The sequence below is a fragment of the Notolepis coatsorum genome (assembly GCF_963971535.1).
Source record: "Notolepis coatsorum genome assembly, chromosome: 10".
NCBI lineage: Eukaryota > Metazoa > Chordata > Actinopteri > Aulopiformes > Paralepididae > Notolepis > Notolepis coatsorum.
Genome location: NC_140174.1, coordinates 96,912,835 through 96,935,292, shown reverse-complemented (window position 1 = coordinate 96,935,292; position 22,458 = coordinate 96,912,835). Strand labels below are relative to the sequence as shown.

The window sequence follows — 22,458 nt, the reverse complement described above, 5'->3', positions numbered from 1 at the left end:
TTTACTTGATTTAGATATTATTTTCTTATAATTTTGTCTGTAAATTGTAATGTTGTAATGTTGTTGATGTTTGTAAGTCCAAAAAAAAGTTTTGCAAATAAAAATGTAAGTTAAAGAAAAAGAAAAAAGAGACCTCTATAGTACCTGTGTTTCATAGACCCCCTCGATGTCCGGGGCGGAGAGATCAGCGTTGATCTCGTTGATGTGCTCCAGGTACATGTCCTCTGGTACGGAGTACTGGTACAGGTAGTACACCATGTTGGACCTGGGCAGCAACCGGTTCACCTGGAGCCAGAACAACGGAACCTTATTCCAGCTGGTCACCATCAAGTTTCAAGTTTCTTTAATAGTTGTCATACAGAAGTACAGAATACTTTTATACAAAATGCTTCTTACTGTTACGCTCCAGAGACTGTGCTAGACAAGATAAGTATAAAATAAAATAGTATAGCATGTCAAATAGAAGTAAAAATAGAGGTCACAGTGTTCAGTATAGACATAAAATGTTCGATGCAGAATAGAAGTAACTGAGTTACCATACAATATACTATGCAATGTACTAATATACAATACCATAGTGCAAAGCAGAAATGGGATGAGGTACAATTTACAGTAAGGTGTACGAGTTGTAGTGCAAATGTGAGGTTCGCCTGTTCCCTGGACCTTTAATTCCCTGTCTTCCCACCCACTCGCTCCGTTCCTCTAAGGTACTTTGTTGATTTATTGCATTCCCTGCCTCGCTCCGTTCCTTTAAGGTACTGTGAGGATTCTGTGTTGATTGGTCCGTGCCGAACACACACTTCTAAGTCAAGTATCAATTACCATCACGCACCTGATGTGTGTTCTAATTAGCGCCCCAGAGGGCTTTAAATACCTGGACTTCCCCTCCAGTCCTTGTCGGTCGTTCCGTATCTTATCTGTATCTGTATGCTGGTTCTTCTCCGGCGTGAGACGAGGTGCCAGCCATCGCCACCTGTCGCCGTTTGCCTGGAGTGGGACACAGCCGGTGCGCTCTCTAATTCTCTACGGGAGGTTTTCCAGTGTCCCACTCCAGACGTCTAGCCGGCGCGCTACTACTCCAGATGCACATCGCTCCCTATCCTACGGGGGGATGCGCGCTCTTCAAGCCGACGCGCCCCACTCCAGACGTCTAGCCGGCGCGCTACTACTCCAGACGCGCATCGCTTCCTAATCCTCTACGGGAGGATGAGTCTCTCCGAGCGCGCGGCGCGCTCTTCAAGCCGACGCGCCCCACTCCAGACGTCTAGCCGGCGCGCTACTACTCCAGACGCGCATCGCTTCCTAATCCTCTACGGGAGGATGCGTCTCTCCGAGCCGGCGCGCTCTTCAAGCCGACGCGCCCCACTCCAGACCCCGAGCCGGCGCGCTCTTCAAGCCGACGCGCCCCACTCCAGACCCCGAGCCGGCGCGCTCTCCAAGCCGGCGCACATCGCTCCCTATCCTACGGGGGGATGCGCGCTCTTCAAGCCGACGCGCCCCACTCCAGACCCCGAGCCGGCGCGCTCTCCAAGCCGGCGCACATCGCTCCCTATCCTACGGGGGGATGCGCGCTCTTCAAGCCGACGCGCCCCACTCCAGACGTCTAGCCGGCGCACTACTACTCCAGACGCGCATCGCTTCCTAATCCTCTACGGGAGGATGCGTCTCTCCGAGCTGGCGCGCTCTTCAAGCCAACGCGCCCCACTCCAGACCCCGAGCCGGCGCGCTCTTCAAGTCGACGCGCTCCACTCCAGACGTCTAGCCTGCGCGCTCCTACTCCATCCCTGTAAGCAGCTCTGGCCCTCGCCCTGTCCAAGGCCTTAACCCTGTTTTCTCTGTCCCTGTCTCCAGCCCGCCTCCCCGGGCCTCTGTCCCTGTTCCCCTCTCCAGTGCCCCTGTTCCTGCCCTGTCCTTTGCCCTGGCCCTGTCCTTTAGCCTTAGCCTGCTCGCCTCTTAAAGGCACAGTGCCAATTTTCCCTAATTCTTGTTTCCAGTATTTTGTGTTCTCCCTTAAAGGGACAGTGCCGCTTTTTGTTTGTATTCAATAAATGCCCTGTTATTGGCTTTCTCTCATACCTGTCTTGTGTTGTGCGATTGGGGTCGGTCACAAACCATAACAGCAAATCCTTTACCAATAAATATAAAGTGTGTTTAGGTGATCTAAAGTGTGGAGAGTGGGTGCTGCAGTGTGTTGTTTGTTTAAGTGAGTGTGCGTGTGGATGTGTGTGCTGTGTGCATTTGATGGTTGTTGCATAGTGTTTATTGTTCGTTGAGCAGCCTGATGGCCTGGGGATATAAGCTTCTTCTGAGTCTTTCTGTGCTCGCCTTGAGACTCCGATATCGCTTGCCTGACCGCAGCAGTTCAAAGAGGCAGTTAAGATAAGATAAAAGATATTCCTTTATTGATCCCCTTGGGGAAATTCAGGCATCATAGCAGCATGGGGGGGAGGGGGGGGGGTACAGGTAGTAAAAACAACACAGGCAGTGTAAACAATTTGGTCAATTTGGTCAATATAATTTACTATCTGACTAGCTGAAGAAAATATTCACATTATTCACAGTGTCACATAAGGTGCAGTATGCATAAGGTAGTGTTATAATTTACTATCTACTGAGTATACATTATTCACAGTATCCACTGAAATATACATTATTCACAGTATCCACATAAGGTGCAGTAAGCCTAAGGTAGTGTAGTTTGTCCTCCTTGGGTTCCTATAAGTCCCAGGTCAATGTCTGGTAGCAGTCGCTGTCGCTGCCCCCTGTTGTGGAGCCTGGAGGCTGCTAGTCGCTGCCCACTGTTGTGGAGCCTGATGGCCGCTGGTATGAAGGACTGTCCGAGGCGGTTAGTTGAGTGTCGGGGGGGAATGAGTCTGTGGCTGAACGAGCTTCTCATCTTGACTAGCTCGTCGTAGAGGGGGTGGTAGGGGTTCTCCATGATGGCAGCCAGCTTCCTTATCATCCCCCTCTCTGCCATCACCTCAAGTCTAGGTAGCTCGACTCCCACCACGGAGCTAGCCTTCCTCACCAGCTTGTTGAGCTTGTTGGTGTTCCTTGAGTTGATGTGGCCTCCCCAGCATGCCACAGCATAGAAGAGGATGCTGGCCACTACAGACTGGTAAAAAGACTGCAGCAGTCTGTTGCACACATTGAAGGACCCGAGTCTCCTCAGGAAGAACAGCCTGCTCTGTCCCTTCCTGTAGAGGGCCTCTGTGTTATCCGACCAGTCCAGTTTATTGTTCAGGTGTACCCCAAGGAACTTATATGAGTCCACCATCTCCACATCCACCCCTCGGATGGAGATGGGAATCGGGGGGGGCCTCTTCTTGCCCCTCCGGAAGTCCACCACCAGCTCCTTGGTCTTACTGGTGTTGAGTTGGAGGTGGTTGCTGTCGCTCCACCCCACGAAGCTCTCCACCAGGGCTCTGTACTCCTCCTCATCATCGTCGGTGATGTAGCTTACGATGGAGGAGTCGTCTGAGAACTTCTGCAGGTGGCACCCGCTTGAGTTGCGGCAGAAGTCTGAGGTGTAGAGGGTGAAGAGGAAGGGTGACAGCACAGTTCCTTGGGGGGCGCCGGTGTTGCTCACCAGTACGTCAGACTGACTGTCCTTTAGTCTGACGTACTGCGGCCTCTCAGTGAGGTAGTCCTTGATCCAGGCCACCAAGCCGTGCTCCAGCTGCATCACGGTGAGCTTCTCCGCTAGCAGTGACGGCTGGATGGTGTTGATGGTTTTTCGGGTGGCTGGAGTCCTTGATGATTCTCTTAGCCTTACCAATGCACTGCTTGTTGTAAATGTTCTGGAGGGTGGGAAGCCCCCCTCCAATTGTGCGTTCGGCTGAACGTGTCACTCTCTGTAGTCTGCTTCGGTCTTGTGCAGTGCTATTCCCAAACCAGGAGGTGATGTTGCCAGTCAGGATGCTCTCTATTGTACATGAGTAGAAGTTCTTAAGGATCTTCTGACTGACTTGGAACTTCCTTAGGCGCCTGAGGAAGTAGAGGCGTTGTCGTGCCTTCTTCACAACACTGTCAATGTGTGTGGTCCATGTCAAGTCCTCGGATATGTGGGCTCCGAGGTACTTAAAACTGTTCACTCTCTCAACCGGTGCCCCGTCGATGCTGAAGGGGCTGTAGTCGCTGACCCCCGACCTCCTAAAGTCCACAATCATCTCCTTTGTTTTGCTGACGTTCAGGGAGAGGCTGTTCTCCTGGCACCATCCCGCCAGGACCTTGACCTCTTCCAGGTAGGCCCTCTCGTCGTTTGCAGAGATCAGGCCCACCACTACTGTGTCGTCAGCAAATTTGATGATTGTGTTGTTACTCCGCTGAGCCACACAGTCGTGTGTGTACAGGGAGTAGAGGAGGGGACTCAGAACACAGCCCTGGGGGGCCCCTATGTTGAGGGTGATGGATGAGGAGGTGCAGTTTCCTGCTCTCACCACCTGGGGTCTGCCCATCAGGAAGTCCAAGACCCACTGGGAGAGGTCATAGTTCAAGCCCAGGTCCCTGAGCTTGGCTATGAGTTTGGAGGAGACTATGGTATTGAACTCATAGTGTTCCATCACAGACATCTTGGCCCGCAAACCACAGGGGATTGTAAGTGGCGCAGTGGGCAAGGCGCTCGCCACTAACGCAGGAGATGCTGGGTTCGAGCCCAGCTCTCGGCGTTGCTTCCGGCTTGGCTGGTCGTTCATACTAACACAATTGGCAGTATTAGGGGGTGGGAAAGCTGGTGGGTGGGGATCGGACGGTGTGGACAGCGACTCCTACAGGTCGGTTGGTGCGCCTGTACAGCAGAATCAGGAAGTATCGGGGGCAGGGTGAGCCTCCCATGCGTTACTCCTCGCCACTGAGAGATCGCGCTGTACAGGTGAAAAGATGCGACGGCTGCCTCCTCATGTACCGGAGGGGCCACGTGATGCAAGGCTTCATCTACATTGCAGCCGACCAGTGGGAGGCATGGTCTAACAACGTTCGAGACAGGGGAGGGAAGAATTGGATAATACAAAATTGGGATGGGAGAAAAATTGAAAATGGGGAGAAAAAGTAGATAAAAAAAAAAATAGCAGGTGATCACCTGACTCTTATTGATGAGCTTTGTATGCATTACATACAACGCTCTATAACGAACCGCTGCAGATTCTGAGGGTTAAGTCAAAACTCGTCCTGACTAATTATTGCAAGTTAGCGTTGTGTTTTTGAAGGGATCAACAGAAAGCTCAAAGAGTCTCGACAAAGACCGGTGGAGTGAAAACACAAGCTGCTGCTGAAATACAGTATAAATTAACCTTTCCTCCAAGTCTCCTTTCAAATCCTCCAGTCGAGGACGTGCTGCCACCACTGGTCGCCAATAAGATCAGCACCTTTACGTGACAGGTTAACAATGATAGTAATGTGTTTTATTGGCGACCAGTGGCGGCAGCACCGAGCTTCTCCCCGAAAACCACAGAAGAACATCTCGGCTAGGATTTGAAAGGAGACTTCAGAGGGGCGGCTACGTGGTGCAGTGGGCAAGGCGCTCACCACGAATACTGGAGGCTGGGCTCAAACAGATCATCTCCCTGTTCGAGCCCAGCGCTCCACATTGCTTTCAGTTTAGCTGGTCGTCCGCACTAATACACATTGGCAGTATTAGGGGGAGGGAAACTGATGGGTGGGGATCGGGTGTTGTGGACAGCGACTCCTACAGGTCGGTTGGTGCGCCTGCGCAGTAGAATCAGGAAGCGACGGGGGCAGGGCCCCTCCAAAGCCCAGACCCCTGACGCTGAAAGATCGAGCCGCGCAGGTGGAAAGATGCGACTGCTGTTACCTCGAGTATCGGAGGGGACTCGTGCTATGTATGACTTAGTCCACATTGCAGCCGGCTTGTGGGAGGCAAGAAACAGCGTTCAAAGACAGGAGAGGGTTGAATTGGACGATACGAAATTGGGATGGGAGAAAAATAGAAAATGGGAGAAAAAGTGGATAAAAAAAAATAAAGGGGGGGAGCTCCAGTAGCTCACCACGTACCGCGAGCGCTATTTCAGCGCCGTGGACAACCGTGCTCGTCACGGATCTGGGGCTTAGCGAGTTCGAATCCCGACTGCAGCCGTGCCTTTCCCAGAGTGTCTTCCCCCCCATCTGAACCCTTTCAGCCTGTTTCTGTCGGTCATCCTTGACCAGTATAAATGTGATAAACACATAAAAGAGCCAGGGGAATGGCCAAAGTTTAAAAAATAAAAATAAAAAATAAAGGAGACTTCTGAGAGAAAAATTTTATGTCAAAAACACATCATGAGAATACTATGAATACATGCTTAAAGGAACACGCCAACAAGATAGATACCAGTTTCCTCTCTGTGCGTTCAGTAGAAAGCTATCTGACTGCACGTTAGCCTAGCTTAGCACAATGAATGGAAGCGGACATGACCGGTTAGCCTAGGCATTGTCCAACTAACACCTCTCCCGAAGGCTAACCGGTCATGTCCGCTTCCATTCATTGTGCTAACGTACCTTCTTGTAGGTGGCTCCCTCCTCCTGCTTGGGAACCTTCTGGTTAACATAGAACATGCGCATGAACGTACCTTCTTGTAGGTGGCTCCCTCCTCCTGCTTGGGAACCTTCTGGTTAACATAGAACATGCGCATGAACGTACCTTCTTGTAGGTGGCTCCCTCCTCCTGCTTGGGAACCTTCTGGTTAACATAGAACACGCGCATGAACGTACCTTCTTGTAGGTGGCTCCCTCCTCCTGCTTGGGAACCTTCTGGTTAACATAGAACATGCGCATGAACGTACCTTCTTGTAGGTGGCTCCCTCCTCCTGCTTGGGAACCTTCTGGTTAACATAGAACACGCGCATGAACGTACCTTCTTGTAGGTGGCTCCCTCCTCCTGCTTGGGAACCTTCTGGTTAACATAGAACATGCGCATGAACGTACCTTCTTGTAGGTGGCTCCCTCCTCCTGCTTGGGAACCTTCTGGTTAACATAGAACATGCGCATGAACGTACCTTCTTGTAGGTGGCTCCCTCCTCCTGCTTGGGAACCTTCTGGTTAACATAGAACATGCGCATGAACGTACCTTCTTGTAGGTGGCTCCCTCCTCCTGCTTGGGAACCTTCTGGTTAACATAGAACACGCGCATGAACGTACCTTCTTGTAGGTGGCTCCCTCCTCCTGCTTGGGAACCTTCTGGTTAACATAGAACATGCGCATGAACGTACCTTCTTGTAGGTGGCTCCCTCCTCCTGCTTGGGAACCTTCTGGTTAACATAGAACACGCGCATGAACGTACCTTCTTGTAGGTGGCTCCCTCCTCCTGCTTGGGAACCTTCTGGTTAACATAGAACATGCGCATGAACGTACCTTCTTGTAGGTGGCTCCCTCCTCCTGCTTGGGAACCTTCTGGTTAACATAGAAGACGCGCGGGATGCTGAGCTTCATGCAGTGCAGGTCGTTCCCGATCACAGCCCACAGCTTGTACAGACCTGGGTGACTGGTCTCTGCGATCTGACAGACAGGAGACAGGACATCCAGTTAGACAAGACTACATTTGAACTCTACATGTTGGGAGGGAAAATAACTGTGCACTGCTTGAAAAGACCTTGAGCTTCATCTAGTTGGATTTATTGTTAACAATGGCGATTTATTTTGCACATATGGTAAATGGCTGCATTTATATAGCGCTTTTATCCATTTCCATTTAGTCATTTAGCTGACGCTTTTATCCAAAGCGACTTACAAGTTCTGTACGACAAGTCATCAGGAAGGGCACAACTCTATCAGCTGAGTAACAATGTACAAAATCCAAAGCGCTTTACAATGTTGTTCCTCACATTTTACCCGTTCACTCACACATTGACACACCGACGGCAGAGGCAACCATGCAAGGTGCCAACCTGCTCATCGGGAGCTATTAGGGGGTTAAGTGTCTTGCTCAAGGACACTTCGACACGCTGCCCAGGAGGAGCGGGAATCGAACCGGGAACCTCCAGATTACCAGGTGACTGCTCTACCTCCCGAGCCACTGTCGCCCCCATCTAGATCATGTGCTGTAATTAACACAAGACAAGGATTCAATGTCCCGATGACATCACCGGTGGCCATATTCAAACTAATTTACTCTCAATAACAGTTTCAAACTAACCGTTTAGAGTTTCAGGATGTGTGGGAGATGAATCAGCATTGTTTTCTTTGGTGAAGTGCCCCCTTAACCCTTTCACTACCACACTACAGAAAGTTAACCTTTCACTACCACACTACAGACGGTTAACCGCCTGTAGTGCGGTAGTGAAAGGGTTAACCACCTGTAGTGCGGTAGTGAACGGGTTAACCTTCTGTAGTGCGGTAGCGAAAGGGTTAACCGCCTGTAGTGCGGTAGTGAACGGGTTAACCTTCTGTAGTGCGGTAGCGAAAGGGTTAACCGCCTGTAGTGCGGTAGTGAAAGGGTTAACTGCCTGTAGTGCGGTAGTGAAAGGGTTAACCATTTGTCCCTGTGGCAGTGAAAGGGTTAACCTACTGTATCGTCGGAGTGAAAGGGGTTAACCCTTTGGTACTGTGGTAGTGAAAGGGTTAAGGATAGCTGATGTTGATATCACCGCTCTGTGATGGGGAGCGCTCTCTTGGCGACTACGACGCACCTGTACGATCTGCCAGGGCATGTCCAGGATGCTGCGGGCCGTCTTGCGGAGGAAGCTGCCCAGGCCGGTGGTGTGTCCGTCCCTGATCAGCCCTCCTCCTACAGGCTGGGCCTCTCCGTCCAGCAGCCTCCTCTTCTTCTTCCTCTCCTTCCTCTGCTTCAGCTGCAGCTCCCACTTCTTCTTGTGGTAGCGCAGCCACACCAGACGCTCCTCCTGCTCAGACAGACGCCATCGAGCGGCAGCTCAGTTAGGATTAACCCATGTCGTTATCGTCTTTACACTCTACATTTTAGTTACCGTAAATTTTTTTTTTTTTTTTACTTTGACCAGTCAGCTGGTTCTTTTTGCGTTTATCGCATTTTTCTCTGGTCAAGTATGACCGACAGAAACAGGTTGAAATGGGGGTACAGATGGGGGGAAAGACACTCTGAGAAAGTACGGCTTGTCCGGGAGTCGAACTCGCTACCCCAGATCCGTGACGCGCACGGTTGTCCCCGACGCCGAAATAGCGTTCGAGGTACGCAGTGAGCTCCCCTGTTACCGTACATTTTTGCAGCTTTGCTGAGATATAATACCATGTGATCACGTCACTCACTTTATTTCTTTTTATCTACTTTTTCTCCCCATTTTCTATTTTTCTCCCATCCCAATTTCGCATTGTCCAATTCTACCCTCCCCTGTCTTGAACGTTGTTAGGCCATGCCTCCCACTGGTCGGCTGCAATGTGGACCAAGCCTTGCATCACGTGTCCCCTCCGGTACACGAGGAGGCAGCCGTCGCATCTTTTCACCTGTACAGCACGATCTCTCAGTGGCGAGGAGTAAAGGCCTCTGCATGCTACAGCAAATTCAAAGCAACTTCGACACAACATCGACAAAGCAACGGTGTTGCAGACACTCTGCCTTTATGCTTCTGCAAAATCAACGCGCAGCCTATGATGCAACATTGTACCCCGGATGTGCGGCACGCGCGCGCCCAGCCCGCCTGAATACTTTGGGCAGCCGAAGGTGCGCACTCTAGCAATTACAAACGGATTTCCCTTCTCAACCATACATCGTTAGTATAATAATAGCCCTGTTTATGTTTGTTTTCGCTTGTGTTCTTGTATATAGTGTAATATAGTTACCGTAATTCCTCTAATAGTAACCGGGTCTCAAATACAAGCCGGGTCTCTATTAATGGCCGGGTGCGCTCTTGAGCTAAGCAATTATAAGCCGGCCTCCTAATACAAGCCGGGTTACTAATATACTGAGCTGCATACTGAGCTAGTTACTTGATTTCACTTTGAAAACGTTGAAATGACCAGTGACCACCTGTAATTGCACTGTTTACTATTTCATACAGTACTTGGTTTCAATAAATGAACCCAGTACATTTTACTGGGTTCAAACTGACACAAAATGTTGATTTATTCATTATGATCCGTTTGAAAATTTGAAATATAGGCCTCCCTCTTATACAGGCCTCCTCCTAATACAAGCCTGGTACCCGCTACAGTTGAAACAAATACAAGCCGGGGTTACTATTAGAGGAATTACGGTATATCTACTTTAGTTAAGTTAAGTTTATTTGTTAGTTAACTTAGTTAGTTCATTATTTTAGATTCGTTTTTATAGTTTAGGTAACATTTCACGGGACGTTAGGTAACATTTCAACATGGACGTTAATGTGCAGATGCAAATACATCTGTTACAGCAACAGGCTATTGACGAGGAGGAGGAAGAGCTGCTTATTTTAATTGCCAGGAGAGAGAGTACGTCGAAGACGCCGACGATGGAGCGTGAGACCGCTCAACGTCAGTAGGCTACTAGAGGAGGGCGAATTTAATTTGCTGATAAAGCAAATGAGAGCCATTGACCCGGAGAAGCATTTCCAATATTTTCGGATGTCCAATGACCGATTCGACCACCTAGTACATTGCCTGCGTCCATTTATTAAACACCAGCGAACCACCAATGCCCCCATCGACGTTGGTCAACGGCTGGCAGTCACTCTGCGACTCCTAGCCTCCGGGGGAACCCAGCAGTCCGTGGCTGCAAGCTTTAAGCTGGGGGACACCACCACAGTGTCCAGCATTGTATCCGAGGTGTGCCAGGCACTGTGGTTGGCACTGAAGGCCGATTTTGTGTGTGCCCCAGCAGCTGCACAATTGTCTGTAATTGCTGAAAATTTTTGGAGGCTCTGGGAGTTTCCCAATTGCATCGGCAGTGTGGATGGGAAACACGTCGTAATCAAGGTCAGTACTATATACCTGTCCCTATGCCATAAATGTCATGATGTCATGTATGTTGTGTATGTCATAAATGCCAATTGTGTGTATTGAGCTGTACTGTACCCATTCTGCAATCTGTTAAATAAAGTTCTCATTCATTCATTCATTCATGCATTCATTCATTCATTCAAGGCTCCCCCAAATTCCGGAAGTGATTACTTCAATTACAAGCAGCAGCACTCAATTGTGTTGATGGCGGTTTGCGACGCCCGCTACCGTTTCACCATGGTAGACGTGGGGGCATATGGCCGGGATAGCGATGGAGGAGTCTTCCAGGACAGCCGGTTTGGAGGTAACTTGCTCCAGGTATGTCATAAATGTCTGGATGAAACAGTAGTTTATCTGTATGTCATAAATGTTATTATGAATAAAAAATGGGGGACCCTGATGTGAACAAGATGAAAGTCTTTCTCTGGTCTGCATCCCCTTAACAATTGTGTGCATTGAGCCGTACTGTATTGTACCCATTCTGCAATCTGTTAATAAAGTTTTCAATCTATCAATCAACCCAGGGGAAGCTGAATCTGCCCCCTCCTGCCAACCTACCGGGAACTGGAGTCACTGTCCCGCATGTAATTGTCGGCGATGCTGCATTCCCCCTGCACATTAACCTCATGCGTCCCTTTCCAGGTGAGCTAATAATATAATAATAATAAAGTACTTTACATAATAAACATCTTGGCAACTTGATACTCTTTCATGATGATCACATTTTATTCACGAGAACAAACATGTTCAGATATAAAGCCCATGTGAACTGTAAATATATACTTTTTTTGTTATTGAATGCCCTGAAAAACATTGTTATCATAATACTGTCCAAAATACAAAATTTAACTTCGATCTGCTCAGTTGAAGCGAAAAAAAGGGGGGGGGGGGAATGGCATTGAAACAGAGATTGAAGTCTTGTTTTGATGGGAAAGGACTTGCAATTGAAGCAGTTCTTTAAAAAGGTTGGGTACATTACATTGACATCGATTGAAAGATATAGATTGTTAATTTATACCAGTATTTGTATAAAACATGATCTCTAATGACCTGCATTTGTACAACACGCAGGTACCAACCTCGACCGCGGTAGGACTGTCTACAATTACCGTCATTCACGGGCCAGGCGTGTCATTGAGAATAGCTTTGGGATTTTGGCTGCCAGGTAAGGCCGTAAAATAATGTGAATTCCCCCCCCCCCCTCTGTCTTTTAAAAAGTACTGTATATTTGTATATCTTGTATGTTATAAATGTCTGGATGCAACAGTATACGGTTTATCTGTATGTCATAAATGTTATGATGAATTGAAATGAGGGACCCATCCTGAAATCTGTTAATAAAGTTTTCAATCAATCAGGTGGAGGATCCTAGGGCAACCGCTGGAATTCAGACCGGACAAGGCTGTGCATGTCGTAAAAGCGTGCATTGCTCTCCACAACTTCCTGGCATACACAGATGCTGCCAATGAATCCAACGCCAGGTAAATGTCCAAACCCCCCCACCCACCCAACCCCTCTGTATAGTACTGTATATTTGTATGTAATTAATTGAAACTGTTTATCTGTATGTCATAAATGCCATTATGAATTGAAAATGATATCCCATAAACAATTGTGTGCATTGAGCCGTACTATATTGTACCCATTCTGCAATCTGTTAATAAAGTTTTCAATCAATCAGGTACATACCACCCAACTTCACCGACTCCCAATCGGCTGGTGAGCCTCAACCAGGGGAGTGGAGAAGACGGGTGGCAGGCGACCGAAACCTGCTCGCGACAGGACGCCTGTCTGCTGGTGGTGCCAGAGCCACGCGTGCAGCCTTTGCCGTGAGGAATGATCTCATGGCATTTTTCCAGTCCCCACAGGGACTTGTGCCATGGCAGGACGAGACAGTCAGAAGAGGCCTATTGCACTGAACACTATCGGCAATTATGCCACAATAATGTGGAAGGCCCTACCCACAGCCGTAAAGGAATGTGAATCACTACCCTCCTTCAAAAACTGCTCTCAAAGAGTTATTCTGTTCTTCCTTATGGACTATATTAAAACTCTCTCATCACAGGACACAGGCTGAAGACATATGATCACAAACATACTACTGCTGTCCTTTGGGGACCTGCAGGAGAACGCCTGTGACCCGATTATGGGTCCAGACCCATTGTTTAACAAACCAGCATGTACAGTACAGTATTATTTAATGCTGGGTTTAAAGTGGTCCATGTCTTCAGGTCTTTGGCATGTTTCAATAGACCTCTCATGGGTGACGTATGTTCTGGTTGCTCCTTTTTTGTGTGTTCACAGTACATGTGTTTATAATAGTTTACAGCACATGCGTTTACATTACATGTGTTTACCTTGTGTTTATAGTACATGTTTTTATAGAGATGTGCTGACCATTTTCAGAAAACAGCTCATTCATAGAAAAAAACAAAGTCTTGGTCGGCAAACCAAATCAGATCACAGTTTGACTACGAGTGAACAGTAGCCGCCTTCATGATTTGGAATAAAAGTTCAGATCAACTCATTTTCAGTTTCCTTTGTTTCCTTTGAAACCCCTCTGTGTTGATTTCGGTTTGCATTTGTTTTACATAACCAATTTCATATATATATACTTGCTTAGCAGACTTATACAAGCTAATATCAGACTTATATATATGTATGCACACACAGACACACTATATCATTTATATCATGTTAAAACCTCAAGTTATTCAAAAATAACGGATCATTACAATGGTTGATTGATTGAATTTATTGGAACATCAACTAACAGGAGGTAAAAAACATGAATGAACAACTTAAAATTAAATAACTAAAGAACTATGTACACTATTTACAAGTGTGGTGTGTGTGTGTGTTGGAGCTATGTAATTGGACAGGGTGTATCTTCATGTAAAAACGAATGAACAACTTAAAATTAAATAACTAAATAACTATGTACACTATTTACAAGTGTGGTGTGTGTGTGTGTGTTGGAGCTATGTAATTGGACAGGGTGTATCTTCATGTAAACGAATGAACAACTTAAAATTAAATAACTAAAGAACTATGTACACTATTTACAAGTGTGGTGTGTGTGTGTGTGTGTGTGTTGGAGCTATGTAATTGGACAGGGTGTATCTTCATGTAAAAACGAATGAACAACTTAAAATTAAATAACTAAAGAACTATGTACACTATTTACAAGTGGTGTGTGTGTGCGTGTGTGTATGTTGAGGGGGGTGAATGTGTGTGTGTGTGTGTGTGTGTGTGTGTGTGTGTGTGTGTGGGAGCTAAGTGTGTAATTGGTAGGACTCATACACCATTTGGTGCACCTTGGCCTGTAGCAGAACACACTCTCTTGGTGGCAGCATTCGCATTAAACCACCAATAGAGTTTAAAAATTGGCCAACTTGGTCCTTTGAGCCTGTCTGCAGGTCTGCAAGCAGCTTCTCCCTTTCCGCCCGGTCTTGTGTAATTTGTTGGAGACGTTTGGCGAACAGGTCATCCTCAAGATTGCCCTTCCTGCTTCTCTTCCTCTTTGGGGTGGAGGTCAGGGGTAGGCTGCCCAGCTCTTCTGTGTTGGTAGCCGATGAGCCCGGACGAGGGTCTTCTCTCTCTGGTGCGTCTGGGCCTGATGACGCCACGTCTGTGTCTGTCCCTGACACGTCTGCCTCTGGTGATGGCTGGTCTTCCTGTAATGACAAGAATGTATACAGTACATTACTATAACTACACCAGAAAGAAAGAGTCATGGCAAAATACGTTGTTGATGTAATGTAATTAGATTTATTATCATTTATTTATTATTGTAGTAATTTATGCCGCCACACGAGGTCAGACGAGGTTCATTGTAAAAAATTATGTTACAGCTGTCAAGTGCTGAACCCAGCTGTCCTTTGATTGATTGATAGATTGAAAACTTTATTAACAGATTGCAGAATGGGTACAATACAGTACAGCTCAATACACACAATTGTTAAGGGGATGCAGACCAGAGAAAGACTTTCGTCTTGTTTACATCAGGGTCCCCCATTTTCAATTCATCAGGACATATGACATACATGACATACAGATAGACAGTAGCTAGCATGATAGTCCAGACAAACAAAGCTATTTAGTTAGCATGCGCACTCGCGCTAGCTAACGTTGGTAATAAAAAAATACGTTGGTAAAAGTTGTATAATTACCTCGGGATAATTGGTCTCCGTCTCCCGGTGTTTAATGAACACCTCTAGCCAGGACAGCATGATATAAAAGGTCGGCATCTGGCATGCACCACCTGCAGCTCCACTTTTCTTTGTTAGCAATCTTTTTATTCTAACAAACTTGTCGCGGATCTTCTTCCACTCTTTCGCCACATCAACCCAGTCCATCCCCATTGTTTCCCCAATCTCCTTCCACGAATTCAGCGTCATAATGCTATCCTTGTAGTCTTTAGACCCGCTATTATATAAATGTTGGTACTTTCGGACCTCCTCTGCAAGACGTTCCTGCATTTGATTCATTTTAAACAAACAATTAAACAAGTGTAATGAAACAATACACTAGCTATCGAGCTCCTGTCAAAAAGTTTTCTTTTGGTCTCGAGCTCCTGTCAGAAAGTTCTCTTTTGGTCTCGAGCCAGGAACACTAGAAGTGACAGACAGCCCCGCCCCCATTCACTACCAACCAATCACTGCTACGCAATACCAACGCAACGGGTCTTTAGATTAGATTTTGGACACAGGTACGCAACGCCCAAGCAACACAGTCTACAAGACTCTCTGCAACAAGCGCGCTGAAATCGCGCCGATGTTGTGTCGAAGTTGCTTTGAAGTTGCTGTAGCATGTAGAGGCCTTAACGCGTGGGAGGCACACGCTGCCCCCGTTGCTTCCCGATTCTGCTGTACAGGCGCACCAACCGACCTGTAGGAGTCGCTGTCCACAACGTCCGATCCCCACTCACCAGCTTCCCACCCCCTAATACTGCCAATTGTATTAGTATGAACGACCAGCCAAGCCGGAAGCAACGCAGAGAGCTGGGCTCGAACCCAGCATCTCCTGCATTAGTGGCGAGCGCCTTGCCCACTGCGCCACTTAGCCGCCCCCACGTCACTCACTTCTTTACTGTGATAATATATCATTAATTTGTGGCTTTTACTCAGTATAGCCGATTTTGACATTTTCAGGGTATCTGCAGGTTTCAACAAGTTAAATGTAAGACTTTTTAAGACCTTTTTAATGGGGGGGCAGGTGGCGCACGGAGATTACGTTCGTCACCAACACCGGGAGACACTAGGATTCGCCTGTTCGAATCCAGCTCCCGGCGTTGCTATCAGCTTGGCTGTCCTCTCACGCTGATACAATTGGCTGTATCAGGGGGTGGGAAGCTGAAGGGTGGGTCCTGGGCGTTGTGGACAGCGACCCCTACAGTTCGGTCGGGGCGCCTGCTCAGCGAGGGTTGGATCTGAGGAGAGATAGTGTGGCCTCCCACACGCTACACTCTCCCCGGTGAGAACCTGCGCGGCCAGGTTGGCCTGCCCCAGGCTGCACATGCGTCGGAGGAAAGCATGTGACAGTCTCCGGTCTCCCGGACCAACAGTAGGGGAAAGTACGCAACAACCAGGAAGGGTGGGATGGGAGAAAAATCGGGAAAAAGGAGGAGAAGAAAGATAAAAAAAAAAAAAAAAAAAAAAACCACTTAGAGAAAAATGGAATACCAATTTCACAACCATACTAGCAAAAGAACAACACACAGCGACACTGGCTGCACTTTCCCTAAATTGAGAATTATGAATTTAATAATTTTTATGACTTTTTAATATGCCATAGATTTTATGTGATTCATTGCAATATTGAGCTGCAATACTTGCCATGTACAAGCTCCCTCACAAAGACTCATCACATCAGCATTTATCGTGAGATGAGGACAGACTTCATGGCTGTTGCCACTCGCCTACCTGTGTTTTTCCCGTAGGTGGTGGAGGTCCCAGGACCTCTCTCCAAGACTGGGTGAGCTCCGTGTCCTGAGACTCCACCTGGCTCTCGCCCTGGGAAGCCCGCTTACGCTTGGTGCTGATCAGGATGGCTGGCTGCAGAGGCTTGGGTGGCATCCCAAAGTCCTCTATGTCTGCAGCTGTGCCAGCCTCAAGGGGCTGGTGGGCCACCTGAGAGAGAGAGAGAAAGAGAGAGGAGAGAGGAGAGAGGAGAGAGGAGAGAGAGAGAGAGAGAAACCGAGAGAGAGAGAGAGAGAAACCAAGAGGAGAGAGAGAAACCAAGAGGAGAGAGAGAGAGAGAGAGAAACCAAGAGGAGAGAGAGAGAGAAACCAAGAGAGGAGAGAGAGAGAAACCAAGAGGAGAGAGAGAGAGAAACCAAGAGGAGAGAGAGAGAAACCAAGAGGAGAGAGAAACCAAGAGGAGAGAGAGAGAGAGAGAAACCAAGAGGGGGGGTGAGGGAGAGAGAGAGAAACCAAGAGGAGAGAGAGAGAGAGAGAAACCAAGAGGAGGGGGGGTGAGGGAGAGAGAGAAACCAAGAGGAGAGAGAGAGAGAGAGAGAGAGAGAGAGAGAGAGAGAGAGAAACCAAGAGGAGAGAGTGTGTGAATTGGGACATTTAAAAACAATGAATGAATGATTTTATTTCGGTCTTCTTTCACAAAGCAATGTACAGTAGTAGAACATTTATAAAAGAAAGAAAATGACCAAAAAGTGTGTAAAAGCACACAGTTGAACTTGATCATGCATATTTATTAGACATTTTAATTACAGCACTATGTTATCAATACACATTTATAAAACAAGGCATATTTAGCCAGAATATGTTGCCAAAACATTAAAAGACATTTATAAAAAAACATTATTATTTTTTTAATTTATTTATTGCGCACTGTCACCTACCCGTGACCCCAATTTGGGTCGCGACCCGTAGTTTGAGAACCACTGATATGTTTATCTATGAAGTTGTTGAGTCTTTGCACAAACAGTTTTTCGATGATTTTGGAGAATTGCGAGAGCAGAGAAATTGGCCCGTAGTTGGAGAGTTTATACCGGTCTCCACTTTTGAAAATGGGAATGACTTTAGCCATTTTCATTTAGCTGGGGAAGATACCGGTAAGGAAGGATTGGTTGCAAATGTGTGTCAATGGTGTTACTATGCATGCTATTATTTCTTTGACTAACGTCATGTAACAGATGTAACAGTACTGCATATCTGTATGTCATAAATGTCATGATTAGTTTAGATTAGATGATTAGATTTTTATATCTGTATATTGTGTATGTCATAAATGTCATTATAAATTGAAAATGGGGGACCCTGATGTAAACAATACGAAAGTCTTTCTCTGGTCTGCATCCCCTTAATGTGTGTATTGAGCTGTACTGTACTGTACCCATTCTGCAATCTGTCAATTAAAGTTTTCAATCAATCAATGTCTATATCAGTCCAGTCAGTGGACTTTTTATTCTTACGGTTTTTAAGAATATGAAGTATTTCGTTTTCATTTACACTCATAATAAAGATGGAATAGGGGTTTTGACTAACAATTTTTTCATCCCGGCCTTCCTTATCACTCTGCTCCACAATCTCATTTGCCAAATTATGCCCAACGTTTACAAAATACTTGTTCATTCATTAGTAATCATACAATGCTTACTGATTGATATCTTAAGTCAACAATGAGTGTTGTTGAGCTGAACCCACCTGTCTCTTGCCCTCACTGGTGAACAGCTCACTGATCTTCTTCTGCTTGAAGATGTCATTCTTCTCCAGGAGCTTCTTGTGAAGCCAGTCAGGGTGTCTCACTCTGGGCACTGGGTTCTTCACCTTGGGATGAACAGAAGCGATCAGAATACTACCGTTTGTGGGAGCAGGGTAGTGACGTGAGCATCCAAACAACAGGCAGGAGTTGGACCGAGTATCACCAACGTACAGAATGTTAGCATACTATTAATAATATTGAAGGTCAAATCAGTATTTTATTACCTCTATCGGCGACAAGTAGGAACTGCAACAACGCCGGCAAATGTATTTAAAATAGTTATTGTCCCCCATGTGGTGAAAAGTTGAAACGCATGGTGAGATGTACAGTATGTGTGGGGGATGAGATGGGAATTCTAATGAGCATGCTCCCCCTCCCCAAAACAAAGTTTACGGGCCGGACAGTAAGTTTATAGCCAGACATCAGCACCCTGGTGAAGCTATCATTTGGCAATTGGTATAGATAGACTCTTTCCAAACCTCCCCTGATAGACATTTTAAAATCGTACCCATCTCGCCTATAAATCGATGAATGCACCAAAGTGACATTTAAAGCAGTCCTTACTTGAAGCATCACTTTGGTTTATAACAGGGTTTCAGTGAGAGTACTTTTATCTTTACCTGTTGCAGAGCTGCTGGAATAGTGATGATTTTCTGGATGGCACTGCCCAACCTCTCAATGTAGTAGTTCCAGTCAACGATCTGCGGAGATAAGAGCACAACTTTTTACCATTAGCAGGAGCTCAAATCCCGTGCCCTCTTTTCTCAATCCTCCAAATTACAACCATTGCTTCCCTCTGACAAAGTCGTGAGGGAGGAGGGACCGGGAGCTTGAGATAAGGTACATCACCAAGGTGAGTGGCACCGGGCGTCTTGGACTTACGGAGCGGATGTTCAGGTCATGGAGGGCGGGCGTCTTCAGCCACTTACGCAGGAAATGCTTTGTCACACTGGGCTCCGCCTGGAAGATCGCCAGAGGGATGGCCCTGAGAAAGAGACAAGCTCAGTCACTGTCCAACACCATGCTCTCTCTACAGATACTGTTAGGACAGTATTAAGACATGGCAAGACTTTGAACCTCCTCATCCATCACCCTCAACATAGGGGCCCCCCAGGGCTGTGTTCTGAGTCCCCTCCTTTACTCCCTGTACACACACGACTGTGTGGCTCAGCGGAACAACACAATCATCAAATTTGCTGACGACACAGTGGTGGTGGGCCTGATCTCTGCCAACGACGAGAGGGCCTACCTGGAAGAGGTCAAGGTCCTGGCGGGATGGTGCCAGGAAAACAGCCTCTCCCTGAACGTCAGCAAAACAAAGGAGATGATTGTGGACTTCAGGAGGTCGGGGGTCAAGGACTACAGCCCCCTCAGCATCGACGGGGCACCGGTTGAGAGAGTCAACAGCTTTAAGTACCTCGGAGCCTACATATCCGAGGACTTGACATGGACCACACACATTGACAGTGTTGTGAAGAAGGCATGACAACGCCTCTACTTCCTCAGGCGCCTAAGGAAGTTCCAAGTCAGTCAGAAGATCCTTAAGAACTTCTACTCATGTACAATAGAGAGCATCCTGACTGGCAACATCACCTCCTGGTTTGGGAATAGCACTGCACAAGACCGAAGCAGACTACAAAGAGTGACACGTTCAGCCGAACGCACAATCGGAGGGGGGCTCCCCACCCTCCAGAACATTTACAACAAGCGGTGCAGGGGCAAGGCTAAGAGAATCATTAAAGACTCCAGTCACCCGAACAACTGCCTCTTTGAACTGCTGCGGTCAGGCAAGCGATACCGGAGTCTCAAGGCGAGCACAGAAAGACTCAGAAGAAGCTTCTATCCCCAGGCCATCAGGCTGCTCAACGAACAATGAACACTACACAACAACCATCAAACGCACATAGCACACACATCCACACACTCACTTTAAACAAACACACTGTAGCACCCACTCCCCACACTTTATAGCACACACTCACTTTAAACAAACACACTGTAGCACCCACTCCCCACACTTTATATTTATTGATGAAGGATTGCACTACAACTCGTACACCTTACTGTAAATTGTACCTAAATTGTACCTCATCCCATTTCTGCTTTGCACTATATAGTATTGTACATTAGTACACTGCATAGTATTGTATATTATATGGTAACTCAGTTACGTCTATTCTGCATCGAACATTGTATGTCTATACTGAACACTGTGACCTCATTTTCTACTTCTAATTTACATGCTATACTATGTTATTTGATACTATCTTGTCTAGCACAGTCTCTGGAGCGTAACAGTAAGAAGCATTTTGTATGAAAGTATTCTGTACTTCTGTATGACAACTATTAAAGAAACTTGAAACTAGCGGTATGATGATTACATTTAACAACAATATGATTCTGTTCCGATTCTTTCGGCAGATTCAGAATCATTTTAAACGCACATGCATTTTATGATCGGTTTTACAGATCGAAGCAGTTGGATTTTCACAATCATAGGAATATTATATTCTTTAAAAAAAAGGAAGTTGGAAATCTTTTTATTCCTATATTATACCAGTTCCAAACATTTCCCTCCAGAGCTCTCGCCCTACCTCTCGGTAACAGGGGCGCCCTCAGGCTTGCGGGAGATGACGTAGCGACAGCTCAGCCCGGCGTCCTTCACCATCTGGTCTCCCAGGAACTCCGCCAGTCTCTTGGCGGTGCTGATGGAGGTGGACTTCTGCGCTCCATAGTCCTCCAGCTTCCTGGACATGGAGCGGTTCTCGGAGATCAGCTCAAACAGCTCCGCGTCGGGCATGTTGGCGGCCTGGGGGAGCGGTCAGATAAATCACTTAAGACTCATAGCATGAGGTTGAAGCTGGAGGCAAAGATGTGGCTTGACTGCCATGCTCTACCCCTCGAGCTGAACAAGACCACTCTGCTGAAGCCACAAATTAACAAGATTGTTGTGACTCGTCTTTAGTTACCTTGCTGTAGAGCACATCCAGCCAGTAGTCGGCTACTTTGGCCACAGAGCTGTACACCTCCTCCAGATTGGTGCCTTTGAGGAAGGCTTCAAACACAGAGGACTGGAAGATCTTAATGAGCTGGAGCTCTCCTCTCCTCTTCACCTCAAAGCCCTTCAGCTCAGCCAGGGAGCCGTCCTCATTAAACACAGCATACCTAAAACACAGGGGAGACCATTACCATCTCCATCCTGCTGCAAGCCCACCCACCAACATAGAACACAATTGACCAATATCAAGCCCTGCCCTCTTTTCTTGATCCTCCAATCACAACTGTCACTTCTCTCGAAGCAACAGTTGTGATTGGAGGATCAAGAAAAGTGGGCGGGGCTCGATATTGGTCAATTCATCATTCTGATCCACCAAATCCACTCTCGGAACGAGAAGCCCGATGACATCAATGACATCAAACCGTTCCACCACCGCCCTACCTTTTCTTCAGCTTCTTCCCTTCCTCCTTAGAGGCTGGCAGGATCATGGCCAGGTAGGGCCCGTCCACCTCGAAGAAGATGCTGTTCTCAGCCCTGGTCTCGTAGGTGAGGGAGGCGGGGTCCACCAGCTCCTGGTACTGCTCGTTGGTGAAGTTCTCCTTCACCAGGATGTTGAGCATGGCCCCCGGGTAGGAGATGGTCACCTTGGGCTTCTTCTCATTGCTCGTCTTCACCACAAAGTTCTCAGGGAAGGTGTTGGGAAGGACACACCAGATGCCATCAGTGTCCAGCTCCAGGGGCCTCCTGAGTGATGGACAGAGGAAGCGGAGGTGTGTTATAGCGTTACATTGCAGTATTACATTACAGTGTGTACATTACAGTGTTACATTACAGTGTTACATTACAGTATTACATTACAG

General features: G+C 47.2%; 1 protein-coding gene across 2 annotated transcripts in view; it reads right to left on the bottom strand.

The window, feature by feature from the left end:
• pole (polymerase (DNA directed), epsilon) overlaps positions 1–22,458 on the bottom strand; it is a 93,582-nt gene that overhangs the window by 39,045 nt on the left and 32,079 nt on the right. For both annotated transcript variants that reach the window (XM_084323419.1, XM_084323420.1), the window contains exons 23-32: positions 22,040–22,342; positions 21,570–21,765; positions 21,195–21,409; positions 19,483–19,585; positions 19,221–19,301; positions 18,543–18,665; positions 16,803–17,009; positions 8,619–8,831; positions 7,345–7,488; positions 145–285 (exon numbers count right to left, since the gene is read on the bottom strand). In XM_084323419.1, the coding sequence (XP_084179545.1) occupies positions 145–285; positions 7,345–7,488; positions 8,619–8,831; positions 16,803–17,009; positions 18,543–18,665; positions 19,221–19,301; positions 19,483–19,585; positions 21,195–21,409; positions 21,570–21,765; positions 22,040–22,342 (1,726 nt within the window). The remainder of the gene's footprint in view (positions 1–144; positions 286–7,344; positions 7,489–8,618; positions 8,832–16,802; positions 17,010–18,542; positions 18,666–19,220; positions 19,302–19,482; positions 19,586–21,194; positions 21,410–21,569; positions 21,766–22,039; positions 22,343–22,458) is intronic.